The following is a 17,398-nucleotide window of genomic DNA, read 5'->3' as shown; positions in this document are numbered from 1 at the left end:
AGTCACATGTATGTTTATTATAAACTCAAAATGTGGCATTTGCAAGATTAATTGATCAAATAACAAAATTGCGGAATCAATTTGTCGATTATACAATCAAGAAAATTATATCTGATAATACTGATGAATTTACTTTCCAGAGTTTCAATGATTATTGTATGTCAATGAGAATCACTGTTGAGCATCATGTTTCTCATGTATATACACAAAATGAATTAGCTGAATCAGTGATTAAATGTCTACAACTAATTGCTATACCAATGATTATGAAAACAAAATTTCCTATTTCTATATGGGGACATGTAATTTTACATGGTTCTGCATTAATTTGTATCAGACTAGTGCATATAATAAATACTCCTCATTGCAGCTTACATTTGATAAAACCAGACATTTCTCATCTGAGAGTTTTTGGATGTATGGTATATGTGCCTATTGCACCGCCTCAACGAAAAGGAATGTGATCTCAAAAAAAGATCGACGTGTTTCTGAGGCTCAAGAAAAGCGACATGTTTACAACACGTTTTGCTGATTGTCATGTTAATGAGAAAATCTTCCCAGTGTGTGGGGATAAAAGAAACTTATCGAAAAGGAAATTACATGGTATGTATCATCATTGTTATATCTGGATCCAAGAACTAAACAATGTGAAAAAGATGTACAACAAACTGTGCACTTGCAAAGAATAGCAAATCAAATTCCGGATGCATTTGCAGACACAAAAAGTGTAACTAAATCATATATACATGTTGTAAATGCCCCTGCTCGAATTGAAATTCCAAAGATAAAAATCCTCAAAAAATAAAATGCATAGAAAAACACGATGATCATAAAATAGAAAATGATATTCCGACAGAAACACATAATGATAAAAATGTTCTGTTAGAACCACAAACTGACTAGAATTGTGAAATCTCTATCAATTATATTAATACTGAAAAAATATGGAACTGAAAAGATATAAAGAAATTGATGAGATATTTTCTTATAATTTAGCATTTGACATCAAAAATGACAATGAAAATCATGAACCAAAATTTTTTTGTGAATGTAAAAATCGACATAACTGGATAAAACGGAAAGACGTCGTCCAAGTTGAATTGAATTCGCTAAATAAACGTAATGTTTTTGGACCTATAGTTCTTACACCCAAAGGTGTAAAACCTGTTGGGTACAAATGAGTTTTTATTCGAAAACGAAATTAAAAAAATGAAATAGTAAGATATAAAGCTTGACTTGTTGCACTAAGTTTTTCTCAAAGATCTGGAATTGATTATGAAGAAACGAATTCTCCTGTTATGGATGCAATTACGCTTCGGTATTTGATTAATTTGGCGTTATCTGAAAATTTAGAAATGCGTCTTATAGATATTGTTATTGTGAGAACCGAATTTTTCTCCATATATTTTCCATATAATTAATTAATTTCAAGGAAATTTGGACCTTGGACCCTTGTACTAGAATAAGACATAAATATTGGAATTTTTGTATATTGGAAATCTTTATTACCAAGACAATTAAAATCTAGACTTGTGCTTGCATATTTCGAAATTTTGGGAGAAATAATTCAAGATCATGGAAGATTGTGCAAGGCCAAGACATAAGGAATGAAATAATGCATGATTTGGTGGGATACAACCCTAGATTTCGAAATTTGCACTAGGAGGTGTGACTCATTATTGATATGGATAGATACAGGGATAATTGGAAGCATATCCCCTCATCTAGCTACATATTTTCGAAAATATTAGGCTAGGAGTCAAGGATTTAAATCCCCCAAAATTGGAACATAATCTCACTAATCAAGTAACTGAATTTTCGAAAAAGGGCAAGAATATTGGAGCCAAATTTGTGAGATGTGGCATGAATTTTGGTATGATTTTAGTACCAAGTTTAGATCATTTTCCCTCCCCTATAAATACCACACCATACCTAGCCATTCCTCACACCTAAATCTCGAAATTCTAGAGCTAAAACTCTCGAAATTCCAGCAGCCTTCCCTAGCGAAGCTCTGTCCAATTATCGTCACAAAAATTAGCCTAAAAATCGAGTCGAAGCACCGTCAACTGTAGAGCAAGGAGCGATCCAGCCGAAGCAAGCAACCTACGTTTTTTTTAGCATCCAAAAACACTGTAAGTGGGCTTGTTTGTGAAATAAAAAAAAAAAAATCTCGATTTTATGCATACATGATTTTCGGTTTTTGATAAAAACACCAATCGAGTACAATTCGTTTTCTTCTACTTCTTGCATTGTCATACGATTTTAAACGCACTGTGAGGAGTCAACCGTATATGGCTGGGAATCCCAACCATGACGTACCCTTACGCGGTGGGGGACATAACCGCTATACGGCCTCGCCCCCTTAGAGGAGTAAAAATTAGGGACTGACGTCAATAAACCATAGAAGGTCGATAAATTGCAGTGCTTGATATATGTTTATGCATGTGGTACGAAAATTTTATGCAAGTCATGTGGTATGTTCGAAATTATGCATGTTGTAATTATTGTGCTCGATTTTCCCTCATTTACTGAGTATTCCCAAAATACTCACCCCCCTTACGACCCTCCCCAGATAAGCCCGAAGAACAGATTGAGGAGGAAGAATCCGAGCAGTTTTGGGGATGGTGAATGCTCGAGAAAGATTTAATATGTTTAAGCTATTTTATTTCAGTCTTACGTTTCCGCATTGAATTCTGTCATTTAAGTTATTTCGGTATTGTAAAGACAATTTTATTGAGATTATGATTTATAAACTGGATTCGGTTTAAACTGTGCTACGAAAGGCTTGTCGTTCTAATTGTGTGATTTTAACGACGCCGGTGTCAAACCCGAGTTTCGGGGCGTGACAGTTATAGCTTACTTTTACGGATCACTCGATAGTAATATATATATGTGTGTGTGTATTTATATGAAAATCCTTGAAGGATTTAAGATGTCTGAGGCACAAAGTTCAAAACCAAAATAATGTTATTATGTGAAATTATAAAGATCATTATATGAGTTAAAAAAATCTGGTCGAACATGTTATAATCGACTCAGTGAACAATGACAATTTATTACATTTATAAGTTATTTTAAACAGGAGTAGAGTGGTGTCTACTTTTCAAAACTTCCTACATTATCAATGACAATTTATTACATTTATAAGTTATTTTAACTACAATTTCACTGACAGAACTAAAACTATATTAATCAATATCCTTTTCACATAATTTTTATTTTTATTTTAAAGTTGAGATCAAACTTTCTACATTTCGATTAAACCGAACTTTGATCACAACTACAAATGGGCCACTTAATTATGTCCACCATACGTACACGACTCTATACTCACAATACAAACTAGATTAATTGCTTAGGACCATGCGACCTTGCAAATTTGTCGTTACATTTTGATTCATCGTTCATTGGAACTAAATTTGAACACGTAACTAAAAAATCAAAAAATTTGGAAGTAATAGCACGTAATTTCCTCCACCGACATCCTACGTACGACCAATTAATATCATATAATTTTCTTCAAAATTATCGAGATAATATGTCGCCTTTAATATACATGAATTAGCGGTTCTCTTTTCCAATTTTTTTTTTTTTTTTCCCTCTTAAAATGTCTATCAAGAGAAGCTATTCTGTTTTTGGTAAATGCCAGCAAATTTGGTAGTAACATGAACTACCGTTTCCTTTCTTAAAATATCAAAAATTAATATTATCTAAAATAAGATGATTCGGATAGTCTAGAGAGCAGATTTTGTGGGTAGTCATATATCAAAGTCGGAGATGTCAGTGTTGCGTAACGAAACTACTCCGACGCACAAAGTTAGTATTAATTTTCCTGGTAAAATTCCCCCAAAAATGTGTTTTGTGCGTTCATGAAAAATTGGATTATTTTCAAAATGTACAGCAGCTTGATTAGAACAAAAGATGGTGGCTGGAGAAGGTAGAACCATGCATGTGAAAGTCTTTGAATAAGTACTGAACAATCCAAACCAATTCACTAGTAGTCCATGCCAGAGCTCGGTTCTCGGCGTCAACTTAAGAAGAAGAAGTAGTGGTTTGCTTCTTGGCTTTCCAAGATATAAGGGACTCGCCAAGAAATATGCAGAAACCCGTGACAAAGAGTAGTGTCTGGGCAAGATCGATGCCCAATCAGCATCTGAGAATGCCTTAATATGAATCAAAGAAGCTGCAGAAAAGAATATGCATTGGCCTGGTGATGATTTAAGATACTTAAGCAAGTGGTGAACAGCTGCCAGATGCGGGGAACGAGGTTGAGCAACGAATTGGCTCAATGTAAATTCTTATAAGTGATGCGTAATCAAGCTGCGCTATATGTTCTGACACTAATGCCTTACTATGCCGAATATTGATACTTACAAGTAAATCCTTACGATGTGATATTACATGTACGTCAATATCTGTACGACACAAAAATTAATTTGTCAAAATCTTGCAATATAATAACAAAATTTTGCAATATAATATTTGTAAATATCGATGTAACGATATATTAATTGTATCTTTAGAATTATTCAATTTTTATTTGCTTGTTTGAGAATGGTAATTGATGGACTGCATGCTGATGGTGACCTTCGTGCCTTACTGCTATATTATTATTTTGCATAAAAACTGTTTTGGTATGTCATGATATCAATGACCATTAAATAAACACATTGAGCCTTCTTTCCTTGTGATCGATTGTTTAGTTGATTGGCCCAAGTAAGGATTTGAATAATCAATGGGACTATGGTTGGGTTTGTAATGACCTCGAGCCTATCGATCTTTTGGACATGTGATACATCTCTTACAATATTTCATGGATTATTACTCACAGTGTGTTATCTTATTAGTTCAATTAGTACTCAGCACTCTAAAAACCTATACATTTGACTTGGAGGTAATGGGTTAGAGTCTTGGAGAGAGAAATAACATCAAAGAATAGTACAACACTGTGAGAAATATGATTGCGGACTCAAAAGATCAGTAGACCCGTGATCATTACAAGTCTATTTATATTTTCACACAAATTAAAAAAATTATTGGAATACCATAAATAACAACGAGCATTAGTTGACACTAAAGTATGTAGCATTTGGATCTATATATTCGAAATTAAAGACTTCAAATCCATGATGACAAATCTATTGAATAATGAATTTTAAATATTTTTTTAAAGATGGAACCCGCAGCTACTTTTCAATGCGCATGAGATAACTAGTTATTTTTTAAATATTAACGGTGATTTCAAATCTATCTCAACAGCAAGACATTTCAAAGCTTTCATCGAATATCAAACATTCGATCTACATACAACTTTATATCGTATTAGTGGTGGCACTTTCATAGTCACATCATGAATTTAGTTTTCAGAATCATCTTTCCCGCTAGGCTTCTCTTATAAATCTTAAATTGAAATTAAATATTTCAATTAGTACATAAAAAAGGGAAGAAAAAAACCTAAAAAGAAGCCCTAACGGCCATCACTTGAGCAAAAGCCATGATCAACATGTAAGATATGGTCATATGGACATCTCTTTCCTTTAAAAAAAAATGCCTTTTAGGCCTCAAGCCAAGCAAAGAGACACAAACTTGGAACAGGCCACGTACCAAATTATGTGAATAATGGTCAACTAGCCGCGATCACACTTCGGTTCTAAAACAGCTAGTTCTGCTTCTACTTGTGATGGTTCGGTTCCAGAATCACCATTTCTGATTCTACTTTCTCAGGGAAATATAACCAATTTTTTAAAAACGGATTGATTTTGATTTCGAACAGTTTCCCAAAAAATTGACTCTCAAAATGTTCTCAGCCTAGATCCAATCTGAACACATAAACACAAAACCAAATGAAACTTGGGGAAAGCAGTTATAATGTTGGTATGTACATATCCACAGTTTCTTCAATCAAATGACTTTCACTTGTAGCTTACAGCTGCCATTCACAGACTTAATATTCACAGGTGAAGCAGTCCACTTGAGTTCCTGGACAAACACATATAATAAAAGAAGGGTCGGCTCAGGGTCGTTGCAAGTCAACTGAGCATTGTAGGATGCCCAGTTTGGAGCATCCTCTTGAACATATCCATCCCAAATGCAGAATCTGATGAACTAAGAGAAGGCAGTACATAACTAAGCAGCTTTATACTTGGCTTCAGGCACCTCTAGGAAGACAAAAATAACAATAGCAACATTGAAAGACATGGTGATAATTTGTTGTAATCGCAAAACCGGAGGATTATCAATTAATCTATACTCGGCCAACTATATTAATAACTTTCTCTAAGTCTGTTTCACTACAAAAACAGATAGACATGAGTGGTATCGAGAACCATCAGTAACAGGATTTGAATAAGATTTGTTTTTTAGAAAGAAAAGAAAAGAAAAATCCAAATTCCCGTATATTCGGTAAGAAAAGCACCTTTTGTGTACCTTTTGCCAACAAATTCAAAGCTAGGGCTTTGTTCTCATCTGAATGGATAACTAATTAAATCTAACGTAGGTTTTTCTGCAATCCTAGTAAAAATTTAAAAACAACCTACGTAATGCCAAGGAGACATTGTAGTGTATCAAAGAGAAGCTTTAAGCAAATTTCATTTAGAAAAATTAAAAAGCACAGAAAATGTAGTGGATTAAGCAATGGAAAATAATCCACTGCACATATGCTGGTTTCAGCTAGGCCAACAAGTTGATGGGCATCACGAGATATTTTTCATCTTAAGAAGAAAACCCTAACTTTCAACTCAAAGGACCTGATAACTAATGCTAGAATGCTGCTTTAGTTTCACAAGAAAACATTCTAAATGCGTCAAAATAAAATAAATAAACTATACATCACTTAAAAGCAATTAGGTTACATGGTAAAAAGATGTGATATGACCTTGAAGAGAAGTTGAGTGTAAACATGATTCATCCAAATACCAGTGCAGTACCAGATTTTAAATATTTTATTTTGCATAATATGAGCTGAATAAATTAAAATTTATCCCTGGGTCATAGAAGGGTTTAAAACTTCCACTGTTCTTTATATATAAAGATTATAGTTGAGTCCATTTATGTACAAGATATCACAAGCGCCACAGAAACAATTGAAAAGGTTTCACTTTTAAAATATTGAAATAAAATAGTATATAAGACAGTGTGAAAATAATATACGAAAACCCTACAAGCTATCAGCGAAGGCATGATAAAATAATCTAAATGAAGGTATGGACAGTACCTTGAGATGATAATTTCATAGGGAAATGAAACACCTTCAAGGTTTGGTATTGGAGGAACATGATCCTTCTTATCATTGACAAACCTAATTATCTGAAATAAAACATCACGAAGAGAAGATTCAAGTGCAGTGCGCCGAGCACTCCTTGCCTCCGCCGCAGTATCTGTGGGCAATGACAAAATTACTGTGACAGCTACTTGCACGCTAAAAATAAAGAGTGAAATCTTGAATCTCTAAACCATATTAAAATTTTACCTCCAGGATCAACTACTATTTTTGAATTATGAGACTTGCCAGAATGTCCTTTAGGATGATGTGCAACATTCAAGTTTATGTACCACTGTTCCCAGTAGAGGCGTTCAACTCTGTTAGTAAACCATGTCGCCTGTTTGTTTTTGACTTCATAGAAGGACAAACATATCTGGGTTCCAGAAATTTACAGAACAAACAACATCAAGAGATGTCATAATGAATTCAGAAAAGAGACTTTCAAGGCAGAATCCAATTCATCAATAATAAAGTCTACCATTTCCTTCTCACACAACTACATACATCACTAAAACAATTTGCATTCAGCAGAACCAGAGTGGATTAGCATTATCATTTAGACTAAAGCAGGATGAATTAAATTCACATAATTGACCAGCTCTCAAAATGTTCACTACTTGAAAGCATGCAAAAACACACGTATCCGCCACAGATTGGATCCTCATAAGCCTTTGCATTGAAAAGAAAATACATGTTACATCAGGAATTGCAACAGGAGACTAATCTAACAAAGAGATAGCTACATCATCTTGCCCTAGGGACTCAACGAAAAAATGTTCACAGCAAAATATGTCAGCTAGGATGGAATTATTTAGCAAGGATGTAGACCTTGTGTAAAAATTCTTCAGCATGACAAAAATAAAAATAAATTGACCAAATGCAAGCTAAAATCAAAGGTGGATCGAGACTAATGAACATTCTTGACTCTTGACACAACTAATGCCTATGAAACCTCAGTGTCATTTGTCCTTCCACGCACTTAAAAAAAAATAAAATAAATTGACCAAAAGTGTATGAACCACAGATTTTTAAAGTTTAAGATTGTTGCAATCCATGGACCTGATTTTTCTTGTTTGGGTGCTTCTCCACCCTATCAATGAACTGGTCGATCTTCTCATCAATTTTTCTCTCTACCTCCATATCACCACATTGCACCTGCATATTAGATATAAAAAATGTGAAGAACCGGTACAAAGCAAAAATAAAATCTCATCTGAAATTACCCATGAGCAGGGGGGCATTGCACTTTAGGAAAACTAAGGCTCCATTTAGATTGGTGGTTTTGTTTAAACAATAGATCTGAAACAACTCCAATAACTTAGGATTTGAAATACATTGGTTTTATCTTAAAAAAATGCCTTAAAATCAAAGATAATGGATTTGAACGGATGTAGCAAGGATTCGAAATCCAAATCTTTCCATCCAAATATAACCTAAGACATTTGTCAGCATATGTTGGCATTCCTTCCAAAAAAGAAACATTTTTTAAATGGTGATACTAGGAATACCTACCCAAAGGCCACACAAGAGAGAAAAACTGAAATTTAAATGAAAAGGCATAGTATTATAATAAAAACATACATCAAGCACCACCATGGCAACCATATTAAGACTCTATCAAGAATGAGAAGTATAATAGTGTTGTATCTTACAAAATTTGGTTTTAACTCATAATTGTTATATTATTTATGGATGTAGAAGTGCCATGACACTTCAGAATTTACAAAACTCAGTCAAGCTAGAAGCCTTGTGAAGTCCACTAATTCAAGGAAAGCTTAAATAAAGAGCAAGGCTTGTTTAAATTACACAATACATACAACTGAAGCACCAAAGAAAGCAGTCAATTCATCCTTATGCATGAGGAGACATATATCAAATGAAACCATTTTTCGTTCAAAGAATTGGATCCAATAATTATCTAAAAAATAGGGACAGATCTCTTATCCATTAAAAGTCCCAATCAAAAGAATCAACATATAAGTTCAAAGAATGCAAAACTTGCACACTATAAAAAACTTCTAAGCAGGATTAATTTACTTTACTAGCAGCGAGAAACTGAATAATCAACAAAAAATGGAATCAAGGAAGATGATATCAGCCAATCTCTGAGAAATTGGTAATTAGTTACATATGTAATCTCAAAAAGCTCCAAATCAACATCTTTAGGGCGCACTAGGCCTAAAGCTCGATGGAACAACACAGTGTGTAGAATGCCTGCACATCAGCATTCACCCCATCAGTAATTGTAAGCACAAATGACATCGGTAACAAACAACTGCATATTAGATATCCACAAAATCTTGATTTGTTCAACAACGTAACCACTCATGGTTCCCAATGACAAATATTAAGAGTGATCATATAATCATGATACTAGATCATACATCAATCTCAATTTCAAATATTCATCATACAAATTACAGCAAAAATAATCAAAATTCAGCTACACAAGTAAACAGGAAAAAATCTCACTAAAAACGATCTACCAAACTATAATAAAGTCCAATCATCAGTTCATCGACAAATAATAAATAAATAAATAAAAAGGTAAAAAGAAAAGCAACTTACATCGGAGAACTTCACGTATCTCAAAATGCTCAACTTCCTGATTTATCGATTGAAAAATTAATCGTTAACCCTCGGCGTATAAAAATATATCATCGCGAGAGTGATCAAAAAAAGGATACTTACGAGTTCTTTGAGCTGGAAAACTTCACAATTCATCGTGATTTCTAGACAAGGAAGAGTGAGAAGATGTTCGAATTTGGAAAACTAGAGAGGAAATCAAGCGGAGAGACTCCCGCCGATGTGAGCTCCGATCCGATTAGTGGTGGCGTAAATAGTTCAAGTTATACCAGGTTGGAAGACTCGGAGAAGCGTGTTGATTTTGTCGCACACATTAATTTAATATTATACGACTCTGGAGACCTGCTTGGGATAGGTACACAAGCACGCTTTTGGTACACCTGAATTGTTTTTTCTGCAAAACTATTAGGAAAAAGTACGTAATATATAGAAATATTTTCTCAAGGTTAATATACATTTATTTTTTAAAATAGTTTCATTAATAAAATAAAGAATTTTTACAAAATATTGTGAGAAAAAAAAAGATATATCCTTTTTTATTAATTTGGTACAAAGAAGTTATAAATAAAATTAATTTGGTATTCATTTGGTCAACATACTTCGATTTCTAATTAATTATTTATCTAGATTAATCGTGGGTTACTTTCAATTGTCATAATAAGTAAACTTTTGGATTCTAACATTTGTTTGGTGGTGTCTAATATGGTAAAAAGATGTAATACATGAACTGATTTTCCATGTATATACCTAACTATACAATAAAGTTAACTAACTAGCATATTATGACAAAAACTTGTGTGAGATCTCACATGTTGTATTTTGTGACACGGGTCTCTTATTCGAGTCATCTATGAAAAAATATTACTTTTTATGCTAAAAAGTTATTTTTTATTGTGAATATCGATAAAGTTGACATGTTTCACAGATAAGATTCATGAGACTGTATCACAAGAGACCTACTCCTTTAACTATTGTAATAAACAGATAGTTTTTGTGGAAAAAATTTCAATCGAGTAATTATTTTCATATCTTTTACTCATCGTGACAAGATGATATCTTAAGGTTGCATCCAATGGTGCTAATTCTTTCCACGCATAGAGTCTACAAAGAAATCGTAGAATTCATACGCGAAAATAAACGTGAATTGTTGAATAAAAATGTAACACAACAGGTAAGTTGAAGTCATCCCTTCGTTGTGGTACAAACAATACACATTCTCAAAATAATTTTAAAAATTATTAAATAATATAGTCATAACATAAAACATCATAAAAATAGAAAAAGTGTAAAAAAAAAAAAAGGCAAGATTCTTCCTCGATATAAATATACTAGCCTAGCAGTCAACCTCTCATGACTGGAAAACAGTAGAAATACTTGATGATTTCATTAAAATCCTCGAACTAGCCATGGATGTTGGTTCTGCCCACAGCTTTGCCGCAGAGTAGAACATTTGTAGGTATATCATACTCATTAGCCAAGCTGGGAATTGGATTGTAAACTCTCAGATATAATTGCTGCCCAAGATATTGCCTTCCCCACATTGCAGACCTCAAATTCCACATTCCTTGGTTGTCCAATGATGCTAAAATAGCTGTCCAAGAATTCGGGTATACCTAAAAAATGTACCCAAAAGAAAAGCAGTAAGGAAATGTCGCGAAAAGGATTGTGGAATGATGCTGATGAGTTTTGAAGTTACCTGTGTGGTATGTCTGGTTAAGGCATCAACAAGATTGTATCCTTTCCTGCTGCTTTGTGTCCACTGTCCTGCCCCGAATCTGTTTTACAAGGAATAGGAATGTGGTTAGAACTCAATCCTCGAATACGATTTTTTCAAGGTGGCTAAATATGGTATCATACCCAACGACCCAGAAATCGTAGCCGTCAAGATGCCAAGATTGCATGGCGTTCTCGTCGTTTTGGAAGACGACTTCTATGAATTCGTGCAGAGAGGTTCCAATCACAGCTGTGGATAAATATGCGCCAGTACCGGATGGAGAACTCGGGACCGAATTTAGACTGAAAACACCAGGAATGTTGAAATGATCAGCAAGCTTTAGAGGGGTGTCAGCATTGATGTAAGAAACGCCATTGACAGCGTATCTCTGCTTCCCGTTTATGATAGGGGCCGAATTAGCCAAAACAATCGTCCTTGATGATTGTAATATTCCCATAATGGAACGAGCCCTGAGGGTTCGGCCTGGCTGCATTGGATGTCAAGTTCCACCTGCAAAAGAGATGGGAACACAAGGTTATTCGAAAAGAAAAGGCAAATTACTGGCTGTTGGTTTCTCAAGTCCGTCGTTCTTCAAGTTTTACCGAAAAGTTCTAGCTTGCTCAATGGACCACTCAATTCCGGGAGGTGGGCCGGGTGGCAAGGGTCCAGAAACGGGGGCCTGAGAGTTCGTGTAGTGTAAAACCGCAGCTGCGGTAAGAACTGTGGTTGTGAATCTTGTGTCCGCGACGATGTAGTAGTCTTTCGGAGGCTGATCCAAGATTACTAAAATTGTCGAGGATTGACCAGGGTGTACGTCAAGAGAATCATACACGTTCTGAACCACATTCGACCCCTCAACCTCAACTAACTTCAATTTATGCCCCTGGATTCTGAAATTGATGGAGGTGGATAGGCCTACATTCGAGACTCTGAACAAGTAGGTTTTACCTGAAAATTCAGATCAGGAAACAGTTGGAATACACAGCTCTTCATGATTATTCTGATTTGCATTTCATAGCCCAAAAAAAAAGGCAGCTTCGAAATTTCGTTCCAGAAGTAAAGGGTGCATGAATTTAAGACTTTCAGCCCCTGGAAAATCACCTTGATCGCCACTGAAGGTAGCTCGACCCTGACCATTTATAAGTAAGCCCGTCGGGGAAAGGCAAAGATTTTCCAGAATCAAGAATCTGCTGCAACCCCTGTAAAACATTTTTTTATCAAGTATTTAACACACACGTGATTTCAACCATTTTCTCATCGTTTCCACCGAGGAATACATATATCTATCGTCGATTCTAACTAGCTCAAGGTAAGTCTCGGGAAACGATTATTATAATGCATCATCCACGAAAATACGGAACTCTCTCTCACCTTATGACTGGTTTTATACCAATCACCAATAAGCAAGCTGAAATCTCCGGCAGGCGGAGCGTACGGGACCGGAATAACAGATCTTGCATACACGTTAAGCGCACCAAATCCTCCGGCAGCTCTGTGCATCAGAGTCGATGGGAAGTAGGTGTAGCTTCCGATTTGATCCTTAGTTTGGAACTTATATGTGTAGTTCGAGTTTGGTGGGACTGCACAATTAGTCCCCACAACACCATCTTGCCAAGAATTCTTCCTTTGTTTGATCCCATTCCTATATCATACAATGCAGCTAATTCAAGCGATAGATTTTAACTTTCAAGCATCCAATCTCCTAAAAAAAATAACACTACTAGTAACATACCGTAGTTTGTACAAAAAAAGAAACTAAATCGTAGCATCGAAAGCAACTTGTTCGGGTCAGATTGGGTTTATCGTTTAAAATATACATAGCAAGCCACAGGTTCCAAGGTTACCGCTGTCAGTTTCTTGATTTGCTACACGTGGTAGTTTATCATTTATGTGACTCACCATGTCAAAAGAAAGGGCAGGTCCAACTTATTGACAAGGTCAAGGATTATGTTGTCATTGGTCACAGTATCAAGCCTAGGACCTGGAAATTGATCATTGATGAGGATAACCTGCAGAACCCAACATGAACATCTCATAAATTCTAAAGACATCCCACCCAAATTTTCAAAATCTTGGGATGGCTCTAGATGACACTGACCTGTTGAGGCTGGCCAAGAGGAGAGGCAGTTCCATAAGTAACAGTCCAAGTGTAGTACTTGTAAGCATCCTCTGCTTTCACATCAGAAACATCCCAAAAGGCCAAGATTGTAATAGAGAACAGCAGCAATGCTTCCCTCATTTCGCAGAACCAATGTATCTGCAAACATCCACCTCAAATCCATCAAACACTCTTAAATCTTAACCACACGCCAAGAAATAGTAATCATGGTTTCATTCACATCATTATATGCGCATTTTCACGAATGGGATGCAAACTAGATGAGACGAGAACACCGAATCTAGGCCAAAACATGAAATGCTGACAAGAATCTAGCAGATCTGAAGTGGGATTTCAACCAAAAAGAAAGTAGAAACCAGATCAAATGCAGAAAGATTTGAAACATACCAGGTTGATTTGAATGAAGTTACAAGAAACCCGGATGTATTCAAAGATTTTTAGCGACTCATACTATATATATACAATATAAATATATAAAGTAATGATACTGACAGAGATTTGAATTGGGAGAGATGATCTTCACTGAGTAAGTATGGCCTCTGTCCATAATTGCCAGCTCTCACATTTCGGTGCAGTTCACGCGTTTCCGCGTTATTAGACATTAGTATACGTTATTAATGATAAAGACTCCATTTTTATTCAGAAAACTTACTGATAATCTCCATTATCACTGTCTAAATCTACTCCTTTTCTGCCAGGGAAAAAAAGGGGCGGTCGCAGTCAAATGCCAGCAGTATGGCAGATACGTTAATTGGAGTCAACTTGCAGTTCCCTTGTTTGATTGCTTTTTCTGTTTTTTCCTTGATCTTTACTTTTTTTTAGCATCCATTTTTTGAACTAGATTAAATCATGGATTTGATTCATGTAACAAATTTAGAGTTGGGTTAGGTCGGGTCAAAGTTTTGGCAATAACTTGTCTCATATTTGTGAGACGATCTCTTATTTGGGTAATCCATAAAAAATATTACTTTTTATGCTAGAGTATTACTTTATATTGTGAATATGGGTAGGGTAGACCCGTCTCACAGATTAAGATCCGTGAGACAGTCTCACATAAGACCTACTCGAAAGTTTTTGTTGAAGAAGCTCTCTCGTCATCTATTTTTCATATTTATAGGATTCAATTCTGCTTAAATAGAGTAAAAAATTTACAAACGATTTGTTTCGACTTTCGATCATTGTTTGAGAATCTTAAAGAGTGTTCTCGTCGATTTTACGAAGAGTAGATATTTTATGAGATGATATCATATATTTTTATTCAAAAAACTGAGTCAGTCTTCCTTATATTACAATAAAAATAATACTTTAGACATTAAAAATTATATTTTTTCGTGTGTGCTTTAAATAAAATATATATTTTATAAAATTGATACGTGAACACCGTATATGTTTTTTAAAATTAAAATATATTATTTTAACATTTCTCTTACAGTAAAATTGACCATGGTGGGGAGAATTGGATTCACTCCGAGATTTTATTTTGTTTTGAATAGATCTGATTCTGCCGATAGCTTTAATTGCCGGGGAGGTCACCCAACTTGACTTAGAAATTAACTATTTAAATCACGAGACAAGGAACATTTATCCTTTTAAATTAAATGATATTTTTATATTACAATAAAATATATAAGCTTAAATTTAGTGCATTATTAGTGAGCATGTCTCTTGTAAAACGATCTCACGAATCTTTATTTGTGCGATGGGTCAATCCTACAGATATTTACAATAAAAGTAATACTTTTAATATAAAAAGTAATATTTTTCATGGATGACCCAAATAAGAGATCTGTCTCATAAATACGATTCGTGAGATCATCTCACATGATTTTTTGTCATTATTATTTTGTTGAGAAAAAGGATATTGCATCAAAATATATATTATCGCTCAATAAATAAATTATTAAACCATCATATCGATATTTTATATATAGTTTTTTCAAAATTTTATAATGCATTTAATTACATATTCCAATGTGGTCATGTCGACGACATGAATTGATCTATTTAATGTTTTTTTGCAGAGGTTTGGTTGATTTTTCGTCAAATGTTATTAATATGTGGGACTGAATCTGAAAATGGCAACGAATTAAAAATACAATCAACTGATGGGATCCAGGGATTACACGAGAAAAGAAAAATTCCTTTAAATAAAAATATATAATAATATAACAATAACATTGCCAAATATTTTCTTTGTGTATATGAATATAATATATATCTTATTAATTAATTAAACTTCTTACAAAATATATCATGCTATCATGGTCCCACAATTTATTTTTATTTTGAAAAAACAATTATTAATTTATTTAAATGTTCAACACCACGCCTTTTTTATTTTTCTAAAATTTGAAATCGAGAATACACATTGTCTTATCATGAAGGGAAAATACTATTTTTCAAAATCAAATCAAAGCTTTCATTTATTCCAAAATTAATTAAATTAATAAACTATTGAAATATTTATAGAGTTTGCTAATGTTATTGTACAATGTAATATTTATTATTTATTATGTTATGTATATACGCAACGTTTGTGTATCGATGAATAGTATGAATAAAATATTCACTTAAAGCAAAAATTTGTGTGAGACGGTCTCACAGGTCGTATTTTGTGAGACGAATATCTTATTTGTATCATCCATAAAAGAATATTACTCTTTATGCTAAGAGTATTACTTTTTATTGTGAATATCGGTAGGGTTGACCCGTCTCACAGATAAAGATTGGAAAGATCGTCTTACAATAGACCTACACTCACTTGATGTGATAGCTTCTATATTTTAAGCAAATTCTTGATTTTGAATCTTGTGATAACAGTAATATGAGATGGATAATTTTTAAATTTTACTATACGACAAGAGCACAATGAAAACTATTTAGTGTCGGTAATTTAATTTGTTCGGTATTAAAAAATTGTTCAGAAAAAATTTAATATTTGCAAATTTTTTATGTCAGAAAATTTTATAATCTGAAATTATCCGATTAATATTATTAAAATAATCATTATATAATATTTTATCAAAAACTTTCTGATAGATTATAACATGGATGATGCATGCAAAAGTAACCAAATTCATGCAACTTGGATTATTAAATAAAATAATAATAAAATAACTCATGCAACTTGCAACCTTCACGGACGAGGCATCCACACATTTAGACATGGATTATAGTTTGTTTATATTCCCCATTTTGTCTATATAGTTTTGCAATGTGCTAAATATATGCCTCAAGTTTTTTTTATTTCGCCCTAGATTGAACGAGCAACATCCATAATCTTTAATTTTATTGTGCTCTGCATAGCTTAATTCTCAAGGTATAGAGATGTAGAGCATGATAAATAAGAGAATATGGATGTTGATCGCCTATTTTATGAAAAAAATGAAGTCATATGGTTCTCTCGTGTGTTGCCATCACTAATAATGTCCTCGAAGAGTTATCGTTAAGATATATCCGATAATCATCACTATATGTTTTATATATATATATATATATATATATATATATATATATATATATATCGGAAATACAAAAACTTGTGTGAGACGATCTTACGGGTCGTATTTTATGAGACATATATCTTATTTGAGTCATCTATTAAAAAATATTACTTTTAATGCTAAGAGTATTATTTTTATTGTGAATATCGATAACATTCACCAGTCTCATAGATAAAAATTCGTGAGATTGTCTCACAAAAGACCTACTATATCGG

At 33.8% G+C, this 17,398-nt stretch overlaps 1 protein-coding gene and 1 pseudogene across 5 annotated transcripts; both read right to left on the bottom strand.

Moving 5' to 3' along the window:
- Nucleotides 1-5,809: 5,809 nt before the first annotated feature.
- Nucleotides 5,810-10,196, bottom strand: LOC140806189 (autophagy-related protein 101-like). Of its 5 annotated transcripts, none has more exons than XM_073162699.1 (7): nt 9,953-10,191; nt 9,830-9,866; nt 9,390-9,475; nt 8,321-8,416; nt 7,469-7,634; nt 7,214-7,376; nt 5,810-6,097 (listed from the first exon to the last, which is right to left on the bottom strand). In XM_073162699.1, the coding sequence occupies exons 1-7, from the start codon at nt 9,983-9,985 to the stop codon at nt 5,902-5,904; spliced, it is 777 nt and encodes a 258-aa protein (XP_073018800.1). In that variant the 5' UTR covers nt 9,986-10,191; the 3' UTR covers nt 5,810-5,901. The 5 variants fall into 5 exon arrangements, with proteins under 5 accessions (XP_073018800.1, XP_073018804.1, XP_073018801.1 ...); XM_073162703.1 differs by having other exon boundaries at nt 5,810-6,158; nt 9,953-10,190; XM_073162700.1 differs by having other exon boundaries at nt 5,810-6,105; nt 9,953-10,190.
- A 781-nt stretch (nt 10,197-10,977) lies between these two features.
- LOC140806187 (L-ascorbate oxidase homolog) lies at nt 10,978-14,206 on the bottom strand (annotated as a pseudogene).
- Between the last annotated feature and the right edge of the window lie 3,192 nt (nt 14,207-17,398).

Source organism: Primulina eburnea, chromosome 11 (assembly GCF_022965805.1).
Source record: "Primulina eburnea isolate SZY01 chromosome 11, ASM2296580v1, whole genome shotgun sequence".
NCBI classification, from domain to species: Eukaryota; Viridiplantae; Streptophyta; class Magnoliopsida; order Lamiales; family Gesneriaceae; genus Primulina; species Primulina eburnea.
Note: the sequence above shows the minus strand (reverse complement) of the source record. Positions and strands in the feature narration are given on the sequence as shown.

Bases quoted from the DNA above. Each gene is read 5' to 3' on its own strand.
- LOC140806189 (XM_073162699.1), bottom strand. From the start codon at position 9,985: ATGAATTGTGAAGTTTTCCAGCTCAAAGAACTC. The intron at 7,635-8,320 runs GTCCATGGATTG...TCTGGAACCCAG, and splicing joins ACCCAAACAAGAAAAATCAG to ATATGTTTGTCCTTCTATGA. The intron at 7,377-7,468 runs GTAAAATTTTAA...CATTGCCCACAG, and splicing joins AATAGTAGTTGATCCTGGAG to ATACTGCGGCGGAGGCAAGG.